Source organism: Musca vetustissima, unplaced genomic scaffold (genome assembly GCF_032173495.1).
Source record: "Musca vetustissima isolate MV318-11 ecotype Yass unplaced genomic scaffold, APGP_CSIRO_Mvet_v1 utg1128, whole genome shotgun sequence".
Classification (NCBI taxonomy): Eukaryota; Metazoa; Arthropoda; class Insecta; order Diptera; family Muscidae; genus Musca; species Musca vetustissima.
Genome location: NW_026877321.1, coordinates 83,994 through 110,036, shown reverse-complemented (window position 1 = coordinate 110,036; position 26,043 = coordinate 83,994). Strand labels below are relative to the sequence as shown.

General features: G+C 32.6%; 4 protein-coding genes across 4 annotated transcripts; 3 read left to right on the top strand and 1 right to left on the bottom strand.

Moving 5' to 3' along the window:
* Positions 1 to 2,273: 2,273 nt before the first annotated feature.
* On the bottom strand, positions 2,274 to 4,243 carry LOC133321900 (serine protease inhibitor 88Ea-like). The gene is made up of 3 exons (XM_061530971.1): positions 4,042 to 4,243; positions 3,579 to 3,992; positions 2,274 to 2,299 (listed from the first exon to the last, which is right to left on the bottom strand). The coding sequence occupies exons 1-3, from the start codon at positions 4,241 to 4,243 to the stop codon at positions 2,274 to 2,276; spliced, it is 642 nt and encodes a 213-aa protein (XP_061386955.1).
* A 549-nt stretch (positions 4,244 to 4,792) lies between these two features.
* LOC133321896 (small ribosomal subunit protein uS4) lies at positions 4,793 to 6,288 on the top strand. The gene is made up of 4 exons (XM_061530968.1): positions 4,793 to 4,843; positions 5,038 to 5,284; positions 5,486 to 5,672; positions 6,112 to 6,288. The coding sequence occupies exons 2-4, from the start codon at positions 5,062 to 5,064 to the stop codon at positions 6,284 to 6,286; spliced, it is 585 nt and encodes a 194-aa protein (XP_061386952.1). The 5' UTR covers positions 4,793 to 4,843; positions 5,038 to 5,061; the 3' UTR covers positions 6,287 to 6,288.
* A 4,675-nt stretch (positions 6,289 to 10,963) lies between these two features.
* On the top strand, positions 10,964 to 15,951 carry LOC133321898 (leucine-rich repeat-containing protein 59). Its single transcript, XM_061530969.1, has 4 exons — positions 10,964 to 11,062; positions 14,562 to 14,621; positions 15,025 to 15,291; positions 15,356 to 15,951. The coding sequence occupies exons 1-4, from the start codon at positions 10,964 to 10,966 to the stop codon at positions 15,917 to 15,919; spliced, it is 990 nt and encodes a 329-aa protein (XP_061386953.1). The 3' UTR covers positions 15,920 to 15,951.
* Positions 15,952 to 18,478: 2,527 nt separating this feature from the next.
* On the top strand, positions 18,479 to 25,497 carry LOC133321899 (putative alpha-L-fucosidase). Its single transcript, XM_061530970.1, has 8 exons — positions 18,479 to 18,488; positions 21,002 to 21,178; positions 21,242 to 21,383; positions 21,450 to 21,556; positions 21,617 to 21,866; positions 23,603 to 24,227; positions 24,302 to 24,391; positions 25,441 to 25,497. The coding sequence occupies exons 1-8, from the start codon at positions 18,479 to 18,481 to the stop codon at positions 25,495 to 25,497; spliced, it is 1,458 nt and encodes a 485-aa protein (XP_061386954.1).
* The last annotated feature ends 546 nt before the right edge of the window (positions 25,498 to 26,043 follow it).

Below are 26,043 nucleotides of genomic sequence, written 5' to 3'. Positions count from 1 at the left end.
GAGCCCAAGAACCCGAAAATACCGAAAATTGGGGGTACCCTTATATGGGGGCTTTCCGAAAAAATTGACCTTTATTTATAATGTTTGGTATGGAGATTTGCTACCCAATAAGAACACAAAGTACCAAATTTCAGCGAATTCGGTCGAAAAATGCGATCAAAACCCCCAAAATACCGAAAATTGGGGGTAATCTTATATGGGGCTATCCGAAAAAATTGACCTTTATTTATAATTTTTGGTAGGGAGATTTGCTACCCAATAAGAACTCAAAGTACCAAATTTCAGCGAATTCAGTTAAAAAACGCGCTCAAGAACCTCAAAATACCGAAAATTTTGGCCCTTGGGCCAATTAAGTGACCTGTGCCAAATTTCATCCAAATCGGATCATAAATGGGACCTGTACTTTGTTAACAAAAATACATGGACAGACGGACGGACAGACGGACATGCATAAATCGACTCAGAAAGTGATTATATGCATATTCTCAAACAAACATATGCGCAAAGACATTATACCCAGTACCACAGTGTGGTGAAGGGTATAATTAATTGGAAAGTTATCATGGAACTATCCAAATAACAATACGGAAGTATGGATCGAAGTGGCTTTGGTTACCCCTCCAACTAAGGAAAAAACTATGAAAATGATGCCAGGGTCTTTTAATCAATCAGGATCTTCGAAGAGGACCCTGAAAGTTGCGAAGTCCTTAAATTGTCGTAGTCAGCTAGAATGAGAACCCATAGAAAGACTTTTGAAAGGCTGCCAGGGCGCAATCACCTTCTGAACAACAACCCAGTCCAAAAATTTAACACAACCAGTGGCTGTAAAGAGGATAAAATTCTCAAGTGAGCATCAACCATGGTGATGTTCAACCACAAAACCAATCAACCATCATTGATTGAGTCTATAGGTATCTGAAGGACCTTTTCCTCAACCACGAAGTTGATTGTCGGAACATTCGGTTTGATCAGGTCATCTTGTTCAAATGAATCAAGGTCATTAACTAAGGAGTCTTTATACTTCCATAAGAAATCCATTAATAACATTGGACGCCTTTGTTAAGATACAAATCTGGCGGCAGTCGCGGTCCACGAAATGTTGTGGTAACATCAGTGGGAAGAATTCGGCATTGTCGTTAAGTTCGCCACGGACTCTGCCGGAAAAAAACTACCTGTTCAAGGGAACAAGGGTGAGTTGCTTTACGGGTTGCCGAAATAACAATTGCTCCTTCTGAATGTAGAAGCAAGAGTTGAACGATATAAATTCCATAGCGTATACATCAAATATAATCCAGTGAATTTGTGAACATGATTAAGGTGACGTATACGCTGTGGAATTGAGTGGATTTAGTAGTATAAACGCGCTCAAAGCGTGGTACAGCAGCTGCCTTATCCTACATCGTCATTGCACTCCTCCAGGAGCCGTATCTTCATAAGTATAGGGCGACTGGTATAGATTTTTACAATTTCACACCTCATCTTAAATATTATGATCTCAAACTTTCCACAATTTTTTCTTGATTTACACCTGATCCCTAAATTCGAACATACCGAAATTAACATGGTGTTTACATAGCCTTCATCACATTACCGACTAAATTAACCTTTTACTTTGAAGTCAAATTGATATTTAATAGCAGTAAAATTTAAATTAAATATTCGAACAGATGGAATAGTTTACTAAACAAATGTAATTTACAAATATTCCAATTGTTTTAACACAAGCGACTGAGTCCGATCGACAGTCTTTCGAGTGATCCAATAGCAAGTAAAGCAAGTACTATGTCAACAACCCAAATCGTTTTCCGCATTTGAAGAATGTAATTTAAAGTTAATGCGCCGTAGATTAGTCGCTTTACATTTAACCGGATTTGGTTAAACCAGTGGGTTTAAATTGTCAATTTCTTTTCATATATGTCAAATAAATCCTCATAAAGTAGATTAACCCGGTAAAAAGTTCTACTGTATGTGCCGTTTAAGATTTATTATTAAATCTTTGTTTTGCTTTTATTAAACTGTTATTTTTTATTTTTAGTATGACATTATAGCCAAGAACGCAGTATTGGATATAAACATGCTTAAATTGTTATTTCTTGGTGTCGGTGATTATATGTTTCGTATAATGGTTGCTGCCTACAATGACTGGAAAGCCGATGTCCTATGCATGGTACAATAATACAAGGTAGGGCTGCTTGACGTGAATAACAAAAAAGCAACTATACACGTGTGGCTTCTTCTGCCAAAAAATAAATATATGCAACAAATGTTTGTGCTTATTTGACATTTTTACAACACATAACTAAAAATACGAAAAATTAATGAGAGGTTATGATTTATTTCTCAAAATACAGTGTGGAATATCATGATTTTTTTTTTTTTTTTGCTATATCTGGAACAAATTATTTCTAAATAATTTATATTTATAAATATTTTGAAGTTCCCTGAAGTTCCCTACTAAAACTAATAAATATAAGTTGTAACATCCATGGTTAAATCTTGAGACCAATGTCCAATTAACAAAATATGCCAATCGACATACATAAAATTTAAGGAATTTATTTTTTATATTATTTCAAATTAATATATGAGTTCCAAATTTTAAAGGGGTTGCCATCATACAATTCTCAAATTAGACTACCTTCTGTAATTATGCCATGGATATTATTGTAAAAATGTGTACATTCTTGCGGGTTCTGGAACAGATGTATGGTCTGTTCCCATATAACAAGAATCTATTACTTTTTACTACAATAAAAAATGTTCCTTCATGTTATCGGACAAAATAGTAAAGCGGTGTACACACTTGGTATGTTCCCGTACTGCAAGAATTTTTTACTCCGATAACACATTTTTCCTTTATGATATCGAAGAAAATAGTAAAATCGAGTAGATTCTTGCAGTACGGGAACAGACCAACTATCATTTTTAAGTAACAGTTTCGATAACTTATCGGTTATTACAGTTTTGTTGTTTGTAGCGGCCATATTATCATTCATGCCTTTTTTCAAACCGACATTCAAATTTATAAATTGTGCTAATAAGACGCCGTATAAAAGAAATATATTAATAAAAATAGATGATAAAAAAATTGGATGTGAATTTTTAATAATAATAATCAAAAACAGGCTTTGAAGTTTTATTGGTTTTTTAATGAAATCTAGGTCTCACAATTTTTTTTTTTCAAAATTGTCATTTGGATCATAAATGTGACCCGTACTTTGTTTACAATTTAACATCAACAGACGACGGATATGCATAAATCTACTCAGAAAGTGATTCTGTGCATGTTTTCAAAAAGAACCATGTATCTACCTCCTTTTTTCATTTTGTTGTTGTATAAATTACCCCAACGGTCATTGTTGTTATTATTATAATTTATTCGAAATAAACAGAAAAACAAATAAAACAAAAAATAATAAAATAATATTAAAAAATAAAACATATAAAACGAAAATTAAGCACGTCCTCATTTTTTATAAATAAAACAATAGACAGAGAGAATAGGGCAAATGTCGTAGTATTAGCACCAACAACAGCAGTAGAAATTAAATTGAAAGAAGAAGAATAAACAAAAAAACAGAAAATCTCCTGTTTTGTATCTTTGGCATCGAATTTATCCGACCATTGAACCTTGAAATAGGCAGCATTAGCTAAAACCATTTGACTGTCGGAGGTAACATCACAGGGATTTAACATTTCGGGGATTTCGTTGCGTGTTACATTGGCAATCCAGTTATTGATTTCCATGCGCCCCTCTTCGGCAGCCAAATTGATGGACTTATCGAAGTAGATACGATCGGCAGCGGTGAATTCCAAAGGCATTTTCTTGGTACGGCTGTAGCGCATTTGTTTCTCCAGGCGATAGCCATTGTTGACATGTTTCTTGTTCTTGGCCCATTGCAGACGTATTTTCTTGGTACAGCTGTAGCGCATTTGTTTCTCCAGGCGATAGCCATTGTTGACATGTTTCTTGTTCTTGGGCCATTGCAGCTCTTCAGTGTTGATATGCTATCGGTTGGTTTCTCATAGCCCTGGAGAAACTTGCACGACTCAAACCACCAAATCTTCGCCTGGTAAATATTGTCCGCTCCAGAAGTTTCTGTTTCAATTTATGTAGCAGTTCTCCAAACGATTTCATTTTAAAGTCGCGTGACAGATACTCTGGACTGGTTATGTCCCAGATACATCGTTGCATTTCATAGCAACATAGGAATTCTTTTAAAAATTCGTTTTCGGAGTCCATGTTATTGTTGAAATTTATTGTCTGACGGTCGTTTTTTATGTTCACATTATCGAACCAACAAACATCCAACATCTGAATGTCACGCAACCATAATTTTTTTTGTGGTTGCCTGATGACTGAGAGAAATTAACGGCCACACTGGCAAGCAAACCGATATTTCAGCAAGATTGTCATTCAAAAATGATAGTGTGTACACCGCTTAAAGTAGTAGATTCTTGCAATACGGGAACTGACCAATAATATACAAATTTTTAAATGTATATATTTTTTCTGCCATGTTTAGATTTGCCTTACCTTGGATATGACGAAATATTTTTTTTTTTTTTGTGTTTTAAGTTATTGGCCCGCCTCCCGATTGTCGAGTGTTAACAGCGCCACCACCAAGATATGACGAAATAATTTGTTTGGTCCCCCCCTAGTTTGCTATAACCGTACTTTTCTGTACCATTGTGTGTACACCGCTTTAAAATTCAATAATCACATTGCAATCAAAAAATCGATTTTTCGAACAATGAAACGATTAATCGATACGCTATAAATCGGCCTGGCTATCCCTATTTGCCACTTTCCTTCTTTCTTTGTTGAATCGTCAAACCGAATGTACGTACGAATTTTTAACTAAATTTAATGTGAAAAAACATTAATATAAAAACCAATTTTCCAATTAATAGATATGAAACATTAAAGTGTTTGAAGTGCTTTATATTTTGTGTTGAATACCTATTGGAAATTACTAAAGATGTCGAAGATATTTGTGGATTCAAATGTTAACCTCAATTTTTGTTTGTTTACAGTATTCGGCTTGAGTTGATAGCAGCATGGTGAACGGACGTATCCCTTCGGTCTTTTCGAAGACCTATGTCACTCCTCGCCGTCCTTATGAGAAGGCCCGCTTGGACCAGGAATTGAAGATCATTGGTGAATATGGTCTCCGCAACAAGCGTGAGGTCTGGCGTGTCAAGTATGCCTTGGCTAAAATCCGTAAGGCTGCTCGTGAATTGTTGACTTTGGAAGAGAAAGACGAAAAGAGATTGTTCCAAGGTAAGGAGAACGAAGATGCCTTCGCCATAATGTTTGAGATTGCTTGGCAATGATGATTTTGTATTTAATAATTTATCTGACACTTCTTGTCTGAATCAAAACTTATTGACGATATTAACACGCTGACACATGTTTTATATACATATTTGTATTATATTATAGAACAACTTTTACTAATGGTGTTTCTTTTTTCCATTTTAGGTAACGCTTTGTTGCGTCGTTTGGTTCGTATCGGTGTGTTGGATGAATCCCGCATGAAGCTCGATTACGTTTTGGGCTTGAAAATCGAAGATTTCTTGGAACGTCGTCTCCAAACCCAAGTCTTCAAATTGGGATTGGCCAAATCCATCCATCATGCCCGTGTCTTGATCCGTCAACGTCACATTCGGTAAATATTCTTGATTCTGACTGAAAAATGATGGACAGAAAAAGTGTTTGCAGCCTTTTTTATGGACAGCTTAATACTTTTCATTGATGCCCATGTGTGTTATTTCATAAATTACTTGCAAAAAAAGTGTTCAGTAAGACCACTTGGGAGTCGAACAATTTACCCTGAGTTTGGAGGTATGGGGTATTTTGTACCGGCTCTCAACGTCTTTTGGTATTGGTTTCCGAATGGCCCCACAGTGTATGTGTATTATACAAGGGGTACAGGAACCAATTGAGTTTAGGTCCAGCCTAAACACTCAGCCGAGTAAGTTGGAAAACAAAACTCAAAACGAACTACAACAAACTGAACCAGAAAAAGAAGCTCTTAAAGAACCTCCTTTTCTATAGCAAATTTCTGTAAAATAAATGTTACTAATAAATTTATTTTCTATTTACAGCGTCCGCAAACAGGTGGTCAACATTCCCTCATTTGTGGTCCGTTTGGATTCCCAAAAACACATTGACTTCTCCTTGAAGTCGCCCTTCGGTGGCGGCCGCCCTGGTCGCGTGAAGAGGAAGAACATGAAGAAGAACCAAGGTGGTTCTGGTGGTGCCGAAGAAGAAGAAGATTAAACTACTGGAAATGTGAAATTATCTTCAACTTTTTGCCTAAGGACCTAAAACAAAGTTTATTTGTTTGCTTGTTTTTTTACATGATGATTAGAAAAAGCAAATAAATAATATTTTAAATTGTAAAACACTGCATTTTTTCATACTATGAAGGGAGAATAATCGAGCTAATTTGGGAACAAATCTTGTTTAGAGCCCAGTGGTGCATCGTTTAGAAATTTTGACCATAGGTAGTTCTTGAAGCCCCGATTATAACGATATAATTTTTTTCTTGCGGAAATCCATATTTACCGATTATGGTCCCAAATTCCCTTTGGGATACTTTTGTTTTCCCTGCTTATAAATATTTACTAGGTCATTATGGTTATCAATTTAGACAAGTTGAATACTTTTAATTAGAATATTATTGGTCAGTGGCTGGTCTCCGGCAGTTAATTTAATACTTCTTGCTATAGAAGATTCCAATTCCGGCTATGCGAAAGAATCTTCCCTTAATAAACATTGTGCCATAATAAATTTAGTTATAAATAAATCCCCTTTAAAATGATAATAACATGAAAAGTACTTACGGAATTTTGAAGAGACCCATATCTCTGGAAGTATGGACTTTTTTAATAAGAAAATTACATTTATTTAGAGTATTTTAAAAGGGTTCCTACATGGCTACACTTATAGCCATATTAGTGACATTTAAAAGGCGTGAGAAAATACAAATCCATACTTTGCGAGATATGGGGCTCTGAGTTGATAACATCAAAAGGATACAAACATTTAAAATTTATAAAGGAAAATTGAAAACAATTTAGAATAATAGAAAATCCTAGCTGGTTATGGAACAGATCATTTGTAATTTATGGACCAAATTCCTTTTAATTAAAATAAATGAATTAAATAAAAAATAAAATCGACCTTCGGGAACAACAGTTTATTTTAAATTAACATTATTTATTTTTGTGGTATACGTTGTACCGGATTTATTAAGTCCAGTAGTTCTAAAATTTCAAATCCATTACATATATATCAGATAAATCCTCATAGAAGAGGTTAAGCCGGCCAAAAAGTTCTTATGTAAAACTCCTTGTACATTAGAACTTTTTACCGGGGTTAACCTACTTTATGAGGATTTATTTGACATATATGCAAAGGAAATGACAATTGAAACCCACTGGGTTAACGAAATCCGGTTAAATGTAAACGTACTGTAAATGCGTTTAACTGTAGTAAAAATTTCGTTTTAATACTAAAGTAATAGTACGTTTACATTTATACGGATTTCGTTAACCCAGTGGGTTTCAATTGTCAATTCGTTTGTATATGTATAAAACGGCGATCTTGAAGCCACAATACTAGTAAATATTTCAACCAAATTTAAGTAAACACAAAACAAATTGGCGTTCTCTTTCTAAACTTTTTATTCTAGAGATTTAAGTGAGTAAAAATTGTAAACAGGAAATGACTGTTTTGATTTTTGCTGTCATCTAATTTTGTAATATTTACCAGATTTCCGTTCCCGAACTTTTCGAATTATTTTGTACTCTTAGATTGACTTATTGACATTATTCCCTTTTACTAACATTCCTATTAAAAAGGTACTCGTACAGAACAATGATATATATTTGTACTTCATAAATAGGTAAAATATATGAGGTGAATAACAAAAAAAAAAAAAAAACTCTGCATGTAGTGGTTTGTTCTGTCAGATATAAAATAAATATATGCAACAAGTGGTTGTGTTTATTTGATATTTTTAAAAACCTAACAAAAACGCGAAAAATAATTGATAGGTTATCATTTTTTTTAATCCAGTAGGGAATACTACATGGCAAAATTACACAAGACATGGTATAACAACAAAAGGTAACAGCAAGTGTTGTTGTACAAAAAACGATACAACAAACACATGGAAATTTGTTATTGTAAGTAATACTAGTGTCATTGAATATGTAAACAAAACAAATAAATTATCAAAAAAGTTATTTATTTTTAAAAACGAAATATTTTCGAAACCTCAAAATAAAATTGAAAAACCTGAATGAAAATGTATCAACACGTGTCCAGTTGCAATAATTACAACATGTTTAATATTTTGTTTTCCATTCCTCTATAATCTATAAATATAAGTTTAATATCCGTAGTTATATCTAAAGAACAATATTAATAAAAAAATAGAAACATTTTTTACAAAAAGTATAAATTTTTATTTTTTTTTAAATATGCCATTCGACATACATAACAATTTATGGAATTTATTTTCAAAAAATTTGAAATTGATAGATGAGTTCCAAATTAAAAAGGGTCCCCATTATTAATTTCTACCTTCTGTAATTATGCCATGGGAATACTACTAAATATTTTCTTCATTCATAACTAAATAATTTCTTCCATGCGAAAGCCCTCATTAATTAGGTTTCATTTTAATAACATTTGAATATATTTAATTAAAATTGAATTTATTTCAGATGGTATTCAAAACAATACACATCCACACAAGAAATATGTATTTTTATTTTATAGCTGGTAGTTATGCCCTACCTTGTAATAATTATAGCATGGTTATGAGCATGTCAGAATAAATAGATTGTTCAGTTAGCCCAGCTGACTATTCGCTTAACTGTCAATGTGCAATGTTGCCACTAATGAAAAATATTACTAAAAAAAGACAGATGGTCGGGAAAAAACAAATATTTTACTTTTGATCCATCACCTTATTTTTGCATCATGGTTATTAGATATAGTCCATGGCACAATAAATAGGAAGTCTATTTAGCACATGTGACAATTTGATTAACTGTCAATGTGCGTAATTTATACTTGAATTCAATGTGCAATGTTGCTAACGATGAGAAATATCATGGTATAGTCCATGATGAAATAATATGTTCGTTCGTTTACTCAATAATTTGTACAAATTTTTACAAAATGTACAAATTTGTACAAATTATTACAAAGTGTTGTTCGTTAACCCAAAAATCCAGTAAAAGAGAGTGAATTGAGAGAGCAGATTTGACAGTTGTGTTACAGAGTATTTGCAAATTCTTACAAGGAAAAAATTTACTCAGTAAGTCTGCTTTTCTACAGGCAAATTTTTATTTGGCAAATACTGAGTTTGTAGGCGAGAGGGGTGCGAGGGGTTCAGAATTTGCCGTACACGCAAATTCTGCTTTGCTCTGTTCGTTGAAACATTTTGTTGACATTTCCTTTTGAACCTATTCGCTTTACTGACACACAGCCGGCTTTTGTTTACAAACCTGTTGTTTTAATTTGTGCAAGTGAAATTTAATTTTTAATTTTTGCAATTTATATAATAAAATATATAAAAAATAAATAAAATATTATTCTTTTGTATTTTGATTCGCAAATTTGGCAAAGAAAATTTGCTAATGGAAAAGCAAGCGAAAATTTCAAAAGATAAAACAAAAAATTTGCCAAATAAAAATCTGCTTGTGGAAAAGCGGACTAAGAATTTTCTTGTACCACAGGTTTTATTTTATTAGCTGGTATGTTATGTTTTGTAAACAAACAACAAGAAAACGAACATAAATTTTCCGCTTTTTATCCAATTTTCTAATAAAAATTCTGTTGTCTTTTTGTGCCAAATTGTTTGTTATTTTAATCAGCTGTTTCGATACAAACTTTTTACTTTTACAATTTTCTCTCTTGAGAACGAAAAAATTGTATCTTTCTGCAAATTCTTACTGAGTAAATGTTACTGAGAAAGTAAACGAACGAACTTAATAAGGCGATGTATCGGCCATCTGTCAAATTTTTCCTTATAATATTTCACAAGATAATATTGCCAATCTTGTGAAATATTATAAGGACATCGACATCGAATTGAAGTAGAAATTACGAAATTTGACCGTTAATCGAGACATCAGCTGCTATTTATTGTACCATGGTATCAAGGTATATTTAATAAGGTAGCCGCATCGGCCCAGCTGTTGGTGCAAATAAATGTCAAAAATTTTGTTGTAATGTTTAACCAAAAAATTAAAATAAAACAAAATTATAAATGAAAATTTGCGAATTTCGAAGAGCTTGTTTGGCAATACTTTTATTAACATTTTTTACAAGAATTTGTGCCAAAATATCTTGTGAATCTGTTTGTTTTGTCAAAATATTTTTCACATATCAAAATATGTACAACAACCGATGTTTGTTGTAGAAATTCGCCTATGCGGCTACTTTGTATATGTACCTTGCATGGTCCAAGATCTATTACTAAGGTCACCAAGGTAGCAATCCAAATCGAAAAACGGCTGTTTTTTCTCAAGTCTAATGTCGACTTTCTTTAAATTTTCATAATGGAAGTCAATTCACAATAATGCATTTTGGCAGAAAACTTGAGAGGTATCGATTTCCAGCTGGTCTCCCTGGGTGACCTTATTTGTAGGCCATGGTATAGTCTAAGGTCCATTTAACATGTCTGATGTAAACGATGCATAAGCTTTTTCATCATACGAATTCAACCCTTATCAAAACAATATAATTATTTATGTCATATCTCGACAACATGGCAACCCTAAACAAAACCTTGAACTTCTCACTTGCATTCTCTTTGGTATCGGGTTTCGGTTTGGTGGCTTCGACGCTGCATTTCTTGTTTCGGCTTCAAAAGAAATTCGTAATAAAATTGGATTTTCAACAAAATTAATTATTGAAAATTTGAATTCAATCAAAATGCCAAAAGGGCAGAAAGTCAACGTGAAGGACAAAGTGGACGATAATGTCTGCGATTTGAGTTTGTGTGAATTGAAAGAAGTTCCGGTAAAAGAAATTGTAAGTGTAAATATGGAAGGCACTCAAATGTGATGGAGTGGTGGTGCCTGTTTCCCGGAGGATATGAAGAACAGGCGAAAGTGAAAGTGCATGAATAAAGTGGAAACATATAACTGGAATTTGGAAAACATCAAGAAAAATGAATTTGGAAGTTGAAAATGTTGATTGTATTTGAAAAAACACACCCTTGTTTATTTATACGGGTTTATTGAAAAGTGCCAAATGCAAATACTAAGTGAAATCCAGCTTTCTTTAGGCCTGCCGCTAGCAAACGATTTGTTATGTATCCATTATCCCTGTATATAAATTGGGAGTATATCTCCCCAACACCTTTCAACCACTCGTCTAACACTTTCGCTGGCTGTTTGTGGTTGGTTTCTTTTCCTTTCGTTTTTTGTTGTTGTGGGTCATCAACATCATTGCCCTCAATAATCGTTGCAAAAAGAAATGCACTTTCTCTCTCTTGCTTGTTGACTTTTGTTTCCCTTTCATGAAATTTGTTCGGCAATTGTTTGTCTTTGAACGAATTTCATTTCAAAGAGAATTGAAGAGACAATTTTGAGATTTGTTTGTTTACATTTTGTTCCATGACCCAGAGTTGCAATTTGTGTATATTTTTTAACGAGGGTGGAGAAGGAATTTAGTTAATGATATTAGAATTCTATGAAAATTGAATTGGCTGGACATGAAAATTAATCATTGTTGAATTAGGTGCCGTTCAAGTATTACATAAGCAGTTTTATTCCCCCTCCCCCTTGTTATGCATAGCTCTCAACCAAAAATAAGCAAACGCCATCAAAAATAAGCAAAGTGATGAGACCCCATCCCTTACGAAATACTTGAACGGACCTTATAAATGGAGGATATCCGTCACATATATTTTGTCAAGCAGAATACAATTTTTTCTTCAGAAGCGATATCGCCTGGCAGAAAGAAGGCGATATCGCCTTCCTGTAAAATATCAAGTTTGCATTTAAATACAGGAATATATTTAAAAATTTACTGGAGATGTCTTTTGCGATCATCTCAATACTAGTAATAATGCAATCTCTAGCTTTGAATAGTTCTAATATATGTCAGAGGAATGGAATGGAAGGGTCTGCTGAAGATGTGGGCAAATTGCCAGAAAACATGATGTATATTCGTGTCGAGATGCAATTCGCGATTAATTGGATTTTGTTCGATAAGACTAAATACGAGTATGTGATTACAGCATTAACTCAAGTTGTGATAATGACGGTTAGTTTTGATACAGGACCGAAAGATGTTTTATTAAACGACACACTATAAACAAGAGTAAACATAAGATTAGATATTGGCTGATTCTGAAATAGGAGATCAAAAGCCTTTAGAATTTTATAGACCTATGCTGTTATTGGCAGGTTCATATGTTAGCCAGGATATATTAACCCTTTCAGTGTTTTTGTCGAATATATTCGACATTTAAAAGTACTCTCTTTACTTGCGATTTTTCTGTTATCCTCTATATCATTGCTATTGATGTTTTTGTTTTTGCTGAAAGACAGACGAAACTGGTCGAGGGTTAAAATGACAAATGCTATTTTTTCTAAACTATGCCCCTATATATGATTTTAAATACAAAATTTTAGATTTTTATTCCGACAAATTTTTTTACACTGAAAGGGTTAAAAAGATTATAAATACGAAAATGGACGAAAAATATAGGTACCTTATACCATACATATATGACTTAAATAAGAACATGAAGGGGAAACGTGTATTTTCGAAGGCGGTTTACTGCGGGACTATTATCTGCGAGATTATTCATAGGTTAGCCAGGATATATTAAAGAGATTATGGATAGGAAAGTGGGCGTAAAATATAAGTACCTTATACCATACATATATGACTTAAATAAGAACATGAGCGGTTTACTGCGGGATTATTATCAGATTCCATTCATTCTATAGATTCTTTCGAGGTAAATTTTGACCAGTTTTTGACACACATTGTCGGTATCTAAGCCATAAACATGACGTATGTTCTTTTTTAAGAGTTAATAAAATAAATAATAAAAACTGCCCCATAACAGTACGTTTACATTTAACCGGATTTCGTTAACCCAGTGGGTTTCAATTGTCATTTCCTTTGCATATATGTCAAATAAATCCTCATAAAGTAGATTAACCCGGTAAAAAGTTCTAATGTACAAGGAGTTTAAAAAGTCTAATAGTACGTTTACATTTAACCAGATTTCGTTAACCCAGTGGGTTTTAATTGTCATTTCCTTTGCATATATGTCCAATAAATCCTCATAAAGTAGGTTAACCCGGTAAAAAAGTGCTAATGTACAAGGAGTTTAATGGTCTGAAATCGCATTATCTACGAGATCAGGAAATGTGTCTTACAATAAAAACAGATTCGCTCGAGTTGTGTGGCATGTTGAAGCCACATATTTTCCATGTCGAATTCCTTAATTGCACCCAAAATGAAGGTCGGTTATCATATCACCATAAAGCTTCAAATTGATATTACACACTCGGACCAAAGAGCTCAATAGTCATTTTCGAAAAACTAATTACACCTTCGGATCAAATAGCGCACCAAACAGTAACTTTTTCTGGATGTAATGGCCTCTCTTTAATTACTTGAGGTTTGATTCTCCGAACACCAAATACCACAATTTGTTTATGTACACACCCGTAGTTGGACGATTATAATCTCCATAATCTCCCCATAAAGCACGATATGTGGCCGTGGCAGAATCAAAATTTGAATTCCCTCAATTTATGGGTAATGAGGCTATATAAATTCTTATACGGCTAAAATATGCATCATCGAAATATTGGTTCTACATTGCATATTTTTTGGACTTTTGTGTACCATTTTCATAGAATCGGAAGAAAATACATATTCGATTTCAACAAAAAATTAACCCACGTAATTCTAGACTCAATTCAACATGCTGAGCTAAATTTCGAGTATCATAGGCTCTTTGGTGCACTAACCGATTTCAACAAAACCCTTCACACAACATTCTAGACTCAGATCAATACGCTACACAAGATCTCGTCTCAATCGGACAAAAAAAAAGACTACTGTATTATTTACATAAAATCGGATGAAAATATGTAAGAGAGCTATATCTAAATCTGATTCAATTTCAAGCAAACTTAATACACATCAATCTAAACTTAATTAGGTACGTTAAGTACAATTTCGTGTAAATCGAACAAACATGGGCTCTTTGGTGCACTATTTAAATGAAATCGACAGATATATGTGAGCTATATCTAAACCTGAACCATTTTCTCCTTGACTTTTGCCAAATTTCAATCCAAATCGAATCTTAAATAGGACCTGTACTTTGTTCACAAGAATACACGGACAGACGGACTTCCATAAATCGACTTAGGGAATTATTTTATGCATATTCTCAAAGTAATCTCTCAGACCAATAGTACCAATTTTTTTATCATACAACAAAGTTAAACTAAACTTTTTAAATCCATTTATAATTTTTTCTATTAATTTTCAGGCATCATTTAAACGTGTAAATGTTTTGGATTTGTCCAGTAATCTTTTAATGTCCCTAGGGGTAAGTATAAAATGTAATAAAAATTTCTAATTAAAACAAAATATTTAAAACCAATTAGGAAAAGTCGAAAGTCCGTCGTGACCGTTTTTTTTATAAATAAAAACCTATACCAAAATGTATTGAAAACATTTCAGTAGTTCCGATCCCTCACATTTTTTTCAAATTGCATGGTAATTTTAATAAAATATTTTAAGAGGATTAAGTAAATTTAAACCCTCGTCTTAAGGTCATGGAATTGAAATAAATAAAATGACTAAGTCTCTATTTTTCATGCAAGACCTTATAGCATGAATGTTCGAAATCATAAAATTAAAAATTCCTTTAATAAACTCAAAATTATCTAAAGCGCTTAAGGCAATTTTAATGCAATTGTATAACAAAATGTCTATTTTTTTAATTACAGAAAAACTTTACCACGCTAACACGTTTGGTTAAATTGGATTTGAGTAAAAATCAAATTAAATTCTTACCCGATGATTTTGGCCTCTTGAGAAATTTACGTCATTTGGATTTATATGACAATCAATTGGAACACTTGCCTCTTAGTTTTGGCGATTTGACCAATTTGCGCTATTTGGATTTAAAAGGAAATCCATTGACGCCGGCCTTGGCAAAAATTGTTGGTATAAATATGACAATGAAAGAATGTCAGGATTCGGCCAAGAGAACGGTAAAAGAGTAAAATAACAATTAAACGAACTTAAAATAATCAAATATATTAATTTATTTTTTAGGTAAAATTCATGTCTGATATGCAAATTGAAGCTATTAAGGCCAAAGAACAATATCGTCTAGAAATTTTACAAAAACAAATGGCCAATAATGATAAAGAAAATAATGAAGAGGATACACCCAACAACAACAGCGAGCAACAATCAAAAACAAAAAAGAACAAAAAATCCAAATCAAAAAAGAAAACAAACAGCAATGGATCAGATGGATCGAATAAGAATAGTACTGCTACATCTTCCGTTATGGGAGCAAATGACAATATAACCATTGCGAAGGCAACAAAATCGAAAAAGTCTGCTAATGGAACAATTAAAGGTTCATCATCATCATCTGCCACAAACTCCACAAGCACTGCTTTAACATCATTAATGATTTTCCTTCTAATGGTCGCCTTCAATATTGTCCTCATCTATATGATTATGTTTAAAAATCCTGAAATTGCTGAAAAACTTGTTGAATCGATACCCCACCAATATCGTGATTGGATTTTGACAAAAACTGAAATATTTCGTTTACGTGTTACCGATTGGATTACACAATTTCGTACACCACCAGAAGAACACTGACGGTTCATCTATTTGAAGCCATAAGAGGTTTGCTTGGGACACATCCAAATCTCTGGGGAATTTTTTATTTGATTAATGTTTATGTGTGATAAACTTAATCGATAAGTAATGGCTTCAAATAGAAAAATATTATGTGGAAATTTATTTTTTGGCATTAATATTTCTGAGACATATATTTTCTTTTATAAAATTATAATATTGACCAAAGAACGTTTTTTGTAAAGTTTCACAAAATTAACAAAAACTCCTTTATTTTTGTATAGAAATTAAAAGAAAAATCATATTGAAACCCAAGGACGAAAACATTATAACTGCCATTAAGTGTAGAAGAAGTAAAAAACTTTTTATAATTTGTAACTTAGTCATATATCATGTTTTTTTAGCTTCTTTCAATTGTACGTTTAACGTCCATTAATCATAAATCGTATATCTTTATTTCTAATAACTAAACTTAAAATCATTGATTATCAACAAAAGTTAACAACACAGTTATTTGACTACCTTAAGTGAACGAAAGAAAAGAAAACGCCGAAAATAATACTACCTGTTAATACAATTATTATTGATTTTCATTTTTATTCAATGCCGCCAGCCACATGTTATTTGATAACACGATTTTCCCAGTTTTTTTCCTATTATTTCATTTGTTTAATTTAATTTTTATTGAAAGTCATTCTCATTATCTGATCTGTCTCATTTTTTATGTCAAACCAGTAGACCGGGATACAATTATATATATATATATATATATATATATTTACAACAATCTAAAATGACATTTTGCGTTTTCAGTGGTTAAAAATTTCAAATGACTTAGTGTCAAGATGCATGCATGCACACGTACCATCAAATTGAAGTTTCATACAGCTAAGTAGGTTTTCATACAAATGATTGAGTATATAACCGTTCATATTTTCAATAATGAATCTAGACCACATGATTTTAGTATTTTCCTGCCACATGTTGTAAATTTTTTTCTAAAATTAAAACCTGCAGACCATAATTTGTTTTTTTTTTATTAATTTTAAACTCGTGTTATCGGATAATTTTCCTATACAACTACATCTTAAAAATATTTATACAAGTTTTTTTTATATACAGTGTCACAACAAGCAATAACAATAGTTCCAGATATACATCATCACTACTTGAAAATAGCAATCAATCACAAAACCACCAGTTTTTTATAAATGTTTAATAACTGCTTAAATATCACATATACACACACAGCATAAGCAAATTAACACTGAAAAATAATATACTCTAAGTATAACAGATTTCATTGATGTTATTTACAAAATAAAAAAACTACTACTGCAACATTTTTTAAATCTATCTCATGTACAATAGTTAATAAAAAAATTATATACAAAAATAAAAATACACCTTTATACGATGTTAAATTTCTATTTCTTTTCTAAATTGAAAATAGATCTTGTTTTTAACCAGTTTGCCGTTTTATTAACAGTATTTATTAGTATTGCATATTATAGATGATTTCTTTTGTCATTGATTTTTGTTACTTTTGTTGAAATGAAAAAAATAAATTACAAAAAATACAAAACAAAAATACATTTTATATTAATAACAAATTTCATTCCAATATTAACTTTTATTATTAGAAACATCAACATTTGATACCTTTTATATATGTAACACAATCACCGACCATTTTTTATAATATTAATTACAAAAAACTTAAAATTTACTTTATTAACAAATATTTTCATATATGTATATGTTTATTGTATTATACAAATAATTACAAAAATAATATTTATTTGTAGACGAAGGGAGAATGTAGAGAGGCTTTCGTATGTACCAATAAAAATGTCTTAAACTGGCTTCAATAAATCTATTTCATAAATTGAAACAGCTGAAAAAATGTTTCTAACATCTAAGTAACTAAAAAGTCCCTTAAAGTCTTGCGGGCCAAAAATACTTAGAGAAAAAAGTCTTGGCAATCGGCTTTAAAGAGTAAAATTGATGAAATTTTAGGGCATGTTCTGGCATTTACTTCAACGGCAGAAGTATATCGAACACACGCCGAGGTGTTCTGTAACACACTTTACACCCCATGTGGGTGTATTCATGTTTTCTATATAAAAGAAAATCTTTTTTCTTTGAAAAATATGAGGAACATGATGATAGATTAATATGTTATTATTGCGTATAATTTGTTTAAAATCACAAAATTACGATAAAACGCCTTTAAAACCTAGTTTTAAATAGATAATTAGGTTTGGTTTGCATTTATACCGAATGAATCTCTCACTTGACACAAACAGCTGATTTGTAATAAGATCGTACCAGATAGGGTTACCAAATGTTCCCCTTAAATCAATCAACTAATTAATGATATTAAATAGTCTTTCATACAAATATTTTATGTTGCGAATAATAAAATATTAAAAAATAATAATAAAATTATTGTTAGAATTTACGAAATTACTAAAAAATAACAGAAACAATGTTAAAAACGAATACAGTTTATATTGTATGGCAACACTATTTCTGCATTTATTTTTGTCGCAGTTCGAAAATTTCAATTCACGAGGGATGCAGAACAGTACGTAACTTCTGAGGTGAAGTGTATGTATGAAGTAAAAAGAACACACCGTGAGTTTCAGAACATACCCGTATATTTCATAATTCATACATTGGAAAATAGTTTTATGGAGTCAGTTTTTATTTTTGGAATGTGAAAAACCGATATAATTGTTTATATTGACCTGTAATCTTTGATTATAATGATGTTTTGGAATACCAATCAGAAAAAAGTTTTCTTCTACTTCCCTACCTACATTATTTGGTTTTAATATTTAATAAAAAATACTTATTTATAAATTTATACAAAATGCGTTGTTGTTTATTCGCTATTTATGTGTGTAAAGTTGGGTCGTTGAAAATTCGGAAGGGGGGACGAGACTGACCCTAATTGTTTTTTTATTTTTTTAATATTCATGGGTTGGTAAAATTTCTTTGTTTTTTTTTTCACCTTTATATGGAAGCTATACCTAGACGGACAACATTTTGATCATTTTTGTTGTCTTCAAAATACCTAAATCCAAATGATCCAATTCGTTTGGAAAACCTGCCCAAGATTCTATAAATGCCAAAAAGTTACCATTATTTGGAAGCAATACGTGACTGCGTTTAAAAGGCACCATATTTCAATTCTTTCGGAGCTGTCATGATTTGATCAGTTTAATTTTTTACTGATCAATGGTCTGTTCCAGTACTTTTTTAATAGTAAAACTAGTAAAAGGGAAACATTTCAAAATCGCTCTCAAAGTACAAAATAACTGGAAAAGTTCGGAAACGCATATCTAGTAAATATGCCAAAATTAGATGGCAATACATACTTCAAAATCAATATAACAGCCAATCAGAAGTAGGCATTCCTGTTTACTACTTTTACTCGGCCAAATTTCTCGAGTAAAAAGTTTACAGAGAGAACGACATTTTGTTTTGTGCTCTCTTAAATTTGATTCAATGTTTTACCAGCTTTGTGGGTTCAGGAACGGTTTACGAGTAAAAAGTTGCAAAACTTGCAAAATTCTTTTAGGTTCTGGAACGGAACTCAAGTAAATTATTATTATGTACAGGGTGAGATGAAAAAATTGCAATCAACTTCAGACTGCTGTCATCTCTAAGCCACTCGTCCGACAGCTGTTAAAAGTATTCCAGTGACAGCTCTTTCTATTGTTTACAAGCGTACAGAAGGATTTAGGTGAGAATTTTCCAGAAAAAAAGTTATTCGTGATGGTATTCAAGCGTGATAGTGTGATTTCTTTCGATGGCCCCTCTCCGCTCGTATTAATCGACTTTGGCATCAGAATAAATGCCGAATATGCCCGTCCGTCCGTCTGTTGATGTAAATTGTAAACAAAGTACAGGTCGCATTTATGATCCGATTTGGATGAAATTTTCTATAACTCATTAATTTGGCCCAAGGACGAGCCCAATTAAATTGATGAAAATGGATTCAGATATAGCTCCCATATGTTTGTAAATGGACCACTAAAGCCCCTATATTTATTTCGATTTACACGAAATTCAGCATAGAGCTAATCATACTGATTGTATAATGATGTGTGCGTTGAAATGGACTCAGATTTAGATAAAGCTTCCATATATACGGTGGTGATCAAAACATTTGCAACTGAAATTGAATATGTCGAAATATTTAGTAATCTCTTTATTTGAAGTTAAAAAAAATATGTCAACATGGTATTTTTTGAACGCTTTAGGTTCAACTGAATTAATTGTAATTTCCCCAGACATGTTTGGTATTTTGCTTTAAAATTTATTGATAAAATGGATAGCTCGATTTTAGCTGGAACAAAAAACATATGCAACTGTGACGAATTTAAAATATAAGGAGATTATATTGAAAAATAAAAATATTTTTGAAAAACAAACTATTCTCTTTCATTAATATGCTAAAAAGTTTCCGAAACGCCTCGTATATAAAAATCCATCTAATAGTCAAAAAATTGCCCCAAAAATAGTCTCTCTCTAGTCTCTCAAAAAGTCTCCTTGCCTGTAGGTCTAATAGACCCTTAAAAAGTATTCATTAAAAGTCCATGGTTACACATCAAATAGTTCCTCAAAAAATATGCTTTGAAAACTCAATTATTTCTTTAAAAATTTTTATATTTTTTCTCTTAAAAAACTCTTAAAACGTATTTTTTAAAAAACCACGATTATGAGTATTAGTCCCAAAAAAAATTTTATAATCTACGCCTAATTGTCAAATAATACCTCAAAAAGTATTCATTAAGGTACTATACAGTAAGTTACCATTTTATAAATCTATTAAAAAAATGAGTTTCAAACACACTTTTTTAAATGTGCTCCGATATAAACGGAGGCTACTGTGCGATATCAATTAACGCCAAAGGAAAAAAAAACAAACAAATACAAATTGCGACTTGAGAGAAGAGCTCAAAACAAATAACAATTGACAATCAACACGAATAGTATAGAGACAAACGCCGGAAAGTAAACAAGCTGGAGCACCATCATTAATGGAGGCGCAGAATTTTTGGAAATTCTGTTTTACAATTATTATTGCAGTTTTTGCGGTAGCAAATTCAAAGAAGTATCGTACCAAATATGAACCAAATTGGGCAAGTTTAGATAAAAGGCCACTACCGACATGGTATGATGAGGCAAAGGTTGGTATTTTTATACACTGGGGTGTGTACTCAGTACCAAGTATGGGCTCCGAATGGTTTTGGACCGATTGGAAAAGTAAGTAGCTGCGGTATTTTGAAATTGTGAATAATAAATTTTGTATAATTAATTTAAATGCAGATTTAAAATACAAAAATTATATTGAATTTATGGATAAGAATTATAAACCCGGCTTTTCTTATCAAGAATTTGCAAATGATTTTAACGCTGAACTTTTTAATGCCACCCAGTGGGCTCTCTTGTTTCAAGACAGTGGTGCAAAGTGAGTACAACAATAACAATTAGTACGTTTGGTTAAAAAATAACTCTCTTGGGGTTTTTCTCCTAGATATGTGGTATTGACCAGCAAACATCATGATGGTTATTGTCTTTGGCCATCGATGCAGTCATTTGGTTGGAATTCCATGGACGTAGGACCTAAAAGGGATATTATTAGTAATTTTCAAATTTTATGTGGAATTAGAATTTGAAATTGATTATTATATTTAATTCTAGGAGAACTAGCCACAGCAATACGCCAAAACACTAAACTGAAATTTGGCCTCTATTATTCCCTGTTCGAATGGTTTAATCGTTTGTATATCAAGGATAAGCTACACATATTCCTTACCCAAGACTATGTAAATCAAAAAGCCCGCCCTGAACAAATGTATCTGGTGCAAGAATATTTACCGGAGATAATTTGGTCAGATGGTGATTGGGAAGCTCCAGCAAAATATTGGAAATCTGAAGAATTTATAGCCTGGTGAGTATGACATTCAGAATAAAGAAATCTGTTTAATGTATTAGGTTCGTTTGTTTAATCAATAATTTGCAAATTCTTCCAAGCAAGATCTATTAATAAGACTACCCAGCTAGCAAAATTCAGCTGTTTTTTTTTAATCAAGCAAGATCTAATAATAAGACTACCCAGCTAGCAAAAGTCAGCCCTATTTCTAATCAATGGGAATGGACCAAGATCTATTAATAAGGTCACCCAGCAAGCAAAAGTCAGGAGTTTTTTCAAGTTCAATGTCAAATATTTGGCTTTTGTTTACGTTTTCATAATGGAAGTCAAGTCACAGTAATGGATCTTAACAGCAATATTGAGAGGTAGCCTGGATGAGCTTTTTATAGGTCTTGGAATGGATTTTTCAAGATCTATTAATAAAGTCACCCAGATAGCGAAAGTCAGCTGTTTTTTTCTCTAGTCTAATATCAAAAATTTATTGGTCTGTTCCAGTACTTTTTTAATAGTAAATCTAGTAAAAGGGAAACATTTCAAAATTTCTCTCAGAGTACAAAATAATTTGAAAAGCTGATCAAAACAACAAACAAATTGGCGCAAAATAAAAAAACGGCATTTTTATTAGAAAAATGGATAACAAGCGGAAAATTGATGTTGTTTGTTCTCCACAAACATTTAAAAGGGAACTTCCATTTTGTTTGGTCTCTTAATGATACAAAATCAAAATTTTGTGTGTAAACAATCAATTTTCTAATGGAAGTCAATTTTTTGTTTTTTACAAAACTTGAGAAAACAGCTGATTAAATATCAGCTGATGCCAGTGTGACCTTAAATATTCCTTGGACTTTGTAAATTTTCCTCATGGCCTATAGAATTTGCAAATACTCAACTGTCAAATCTGCTCTCTCAATTCACTCTCTTTTACTGGACTTTTGGGTAAACGAACAACATTATGAAAATTTGTACAAATTCGAAATTTTTGACATTAGACTTGAAAAAAACAGCTGTTTTCCGATTTATAGGCCTTGGTCTTTGTTTATGTTTCCATAATGGAAGTCAATTCACAATAATGGATTTTGACAGCAAACTTAAGAGGCTGGTCACCCTGGGTGACATATATTGAAATTTTCCGCGAAGAAGTTTTCTACCCACGACGAACCCGGTATGTGAAATTATATATGTCACTTCGGCTGGAAATGCGACTAGGACCTCAAAAATACTTTAAATGACATAGACGCATATGCCAGAACATGAACCTATATAGACAATTTCTTCTGAAGATGTCATTAGTACAAGAGAGGTTTTAAAAACCAGGGCTTTCTGAGCCTCTGGTGCGATACCGAGGTGAAAATGGGCCTAATCTCTCAAGATGATTGAGGAAGTGAAGGCTTCTCAATAATAAAAAAAACTATTGCATTTTCCGAGTCCCACTTACGACAATTTTGACTGTTTACGTAAACACCGATGAGGGGCGCATCACTCCTAACGATTTTTATGATTTTTGTTTGTTTGTATTAACTGAATTGTATAATCATTAAGACCGGCCCAGAATGCCTACCGGGCAAATATCGACGAGGAATGGAAAAACTTGGTGCTTCATGGTGTTTCACTGGTCTGAAAAATAAATCAATTTTCGATTTAGTTCGTCATTTTGGTCCGTTTTCATTCTAATGATTTAGGAGAACTCTATATATATATATAACGACATTTTGAAATATTAATGTGATTTTATTAAATTAATTTTCCCCACTCAGGCTCTACAATGATAGTCCGGTGCGCGATACTGTGGTAACAAATGATCGCTGGGGCATTGGCACCGCCTGCTTACACGGAGATTTCTATAACTGCAAGGATCGTTACAATCCTGGTGTGTTGCAAAAACACAAATGGGAAAATGCATTTACATTGGACAAAAGCAGCTGGGGTCAACGTTTCGATTTGACTTTAAAAGACTTTATGACCAGTGAAGAGGTGATACACGAAGTTATTACCACTGTCAGTTGTAATGGTAATGTCCTCATCAATGTGGGTCCAACAAAATATGGTACAATATTACCAATTTTCGAAGAACGTTTACGAGATTTGGGACAATGGCTGAAGGTGAATGGTGAGGCAATTTATGCCACCACGCCATGGTCTCAACAAAATGATACAATAACACCGGGCGTTTGGTATACAAGGAGTAAGGAGGACGTGCAGGACAAAATTGTTATTTATGCCATGGTATTAGAGTATCCATACGACAGCAACAGTTTGAATATTTATCCATGGGGAAATCAATATCACGATGGCCCAGACGTACACTTGGTTGGTCTTGATCTATTGAATAATAATATTTCTTCAATTGTTATGCTGGGTATGGAGGATACAGATATTAAGGTATGTTTACTTATTTATTTTTTTATAGAGAAATATGTCATTTAATGTTTGTTGTTGTTTTTCTTTTATTGCAGTGGGAGTTAAATGGTTCCATCATTAGTATTCAATTTCCACCCAAACATCATATTGATAAAAATGGTTTAAAATATGCTTGGACATTTAAAATTACTATTAGTAATGCTATTTATTGAAATACAATGGTATATATAATTTACACAATTATATATTTCAATCATATGGACTCATATCCAATATGCCCGAAATAATTTTCTTTAAAAATCCACATAATTGGCAAAAAGTAGGTGATGGGGTCATGAAATAAATTACAAGTTTATTTATAGTTTAATGTATATATAGAAAGCTTTACTAAGGTAAGAATTGTTGCTTAAAGTAGAACAAGAAGGAAGAGAAAGAAAGTTTAACATATGTGATAGTCATGACTGAAGAGTTGGGTAAAAGTGCATAAGGAGTTGGCAGATTTTCACTCTGCGTCAAATCCTGGAAAATACCCACGAAAACACATCGACACATTCCACCTATTCGTCGACTATAAAGCCGCATTCGACAGCCCTAACCGTTGAGAGGTGTTTAAAGCAATGTCTGCGTTTGGCATTCCTTCAAAATTAATAAAGTCTAAATAGGTCGGAGTCCTCCGATAGGTCGGAGTCCTTTAATACCGAACCAGGATTCAGACAAGGTGACAGTTTGTCATGTGATATTTTTAATATCCAGTTGGAAAAGGTAATACAAGACGCAAAGGTTAACAGAAATGGTACTCTGTACACCAAACAACAAATGTTACTCGCCTACGACGATGATATGTGGGGTCAAACATTGCGAGCGGTAACAGTCACCTTTAAACGAATTGAGAGGGACTAACTGTGAACAAGGCAACCTCCCGCCAGACCTAACTCACACTCTACCCTGGCTGTTATATGAATCAGAAGAATGGGTTCTTGCGCAAAAAGGTGACGCAGCTCTTGGACTGTTTATGAGAAAAATTCTCAGAAAGATCTATGAGCCGGTCGCCGACGAATGAACCATAAGTTGTGCCATTTATTCTCGGATATTGTCAGACGTATGGAGTTTCAGCGACTACGTTGGCTTAGTCATGGATGCCCTAGCACAAAAGGCATATAAAAGCGAACCAACTGATGGTTCTCGCAGAAGGAGAAGGTCACGAAGTGGATGGAAAACCCAAGTGGAAGAGAACATTTCGAAACATGGTCTTTCAGATTGGATGAGTTACGCACAAGAGCGACGCGCCTAGAACTCTTTATAAGCTCGACTTACTAAACAAATGTTCTGTCGTACGTAAAAAATACACTGTTATTAGTCCAATAGTCCTACCCAAAAAATAAACATTAACAATCCACGTTAATGGATCTAAAAGACCCAAAAATGTATAATTCTGGAAATAGGTCTAATAGTCTCTCAATTTTTTTTTAAATCCACGGTTATGTGTCTAATAGGCCCACAAGTAGAATTTTTTAATAATCCCTCAAAAATAGTCATTAAGAATGGGTCTAATAGTCCAAATATTATGTATTTAAAACCCACGCTTATAGGTCTAGTAGACCCTCAAAAGTATTTTAAAAAATCAAAACTCTAAGTTCTAATAGTCCCTCCAAAAGCAATCTTTAAAACCCGAGACTCTAAAAAAGTATGCATTAAAATCCACACGTATAGCTCTAAAAGATCCTCTATTCTTATCTATTAAAAATCCACACCTATGGTCCTAATAGTCTGTGAATATTTATTAATTAAAAATCTACGCTTATGGTCGGTCCTAATAGTCCGTGAATACGCTTCGCTT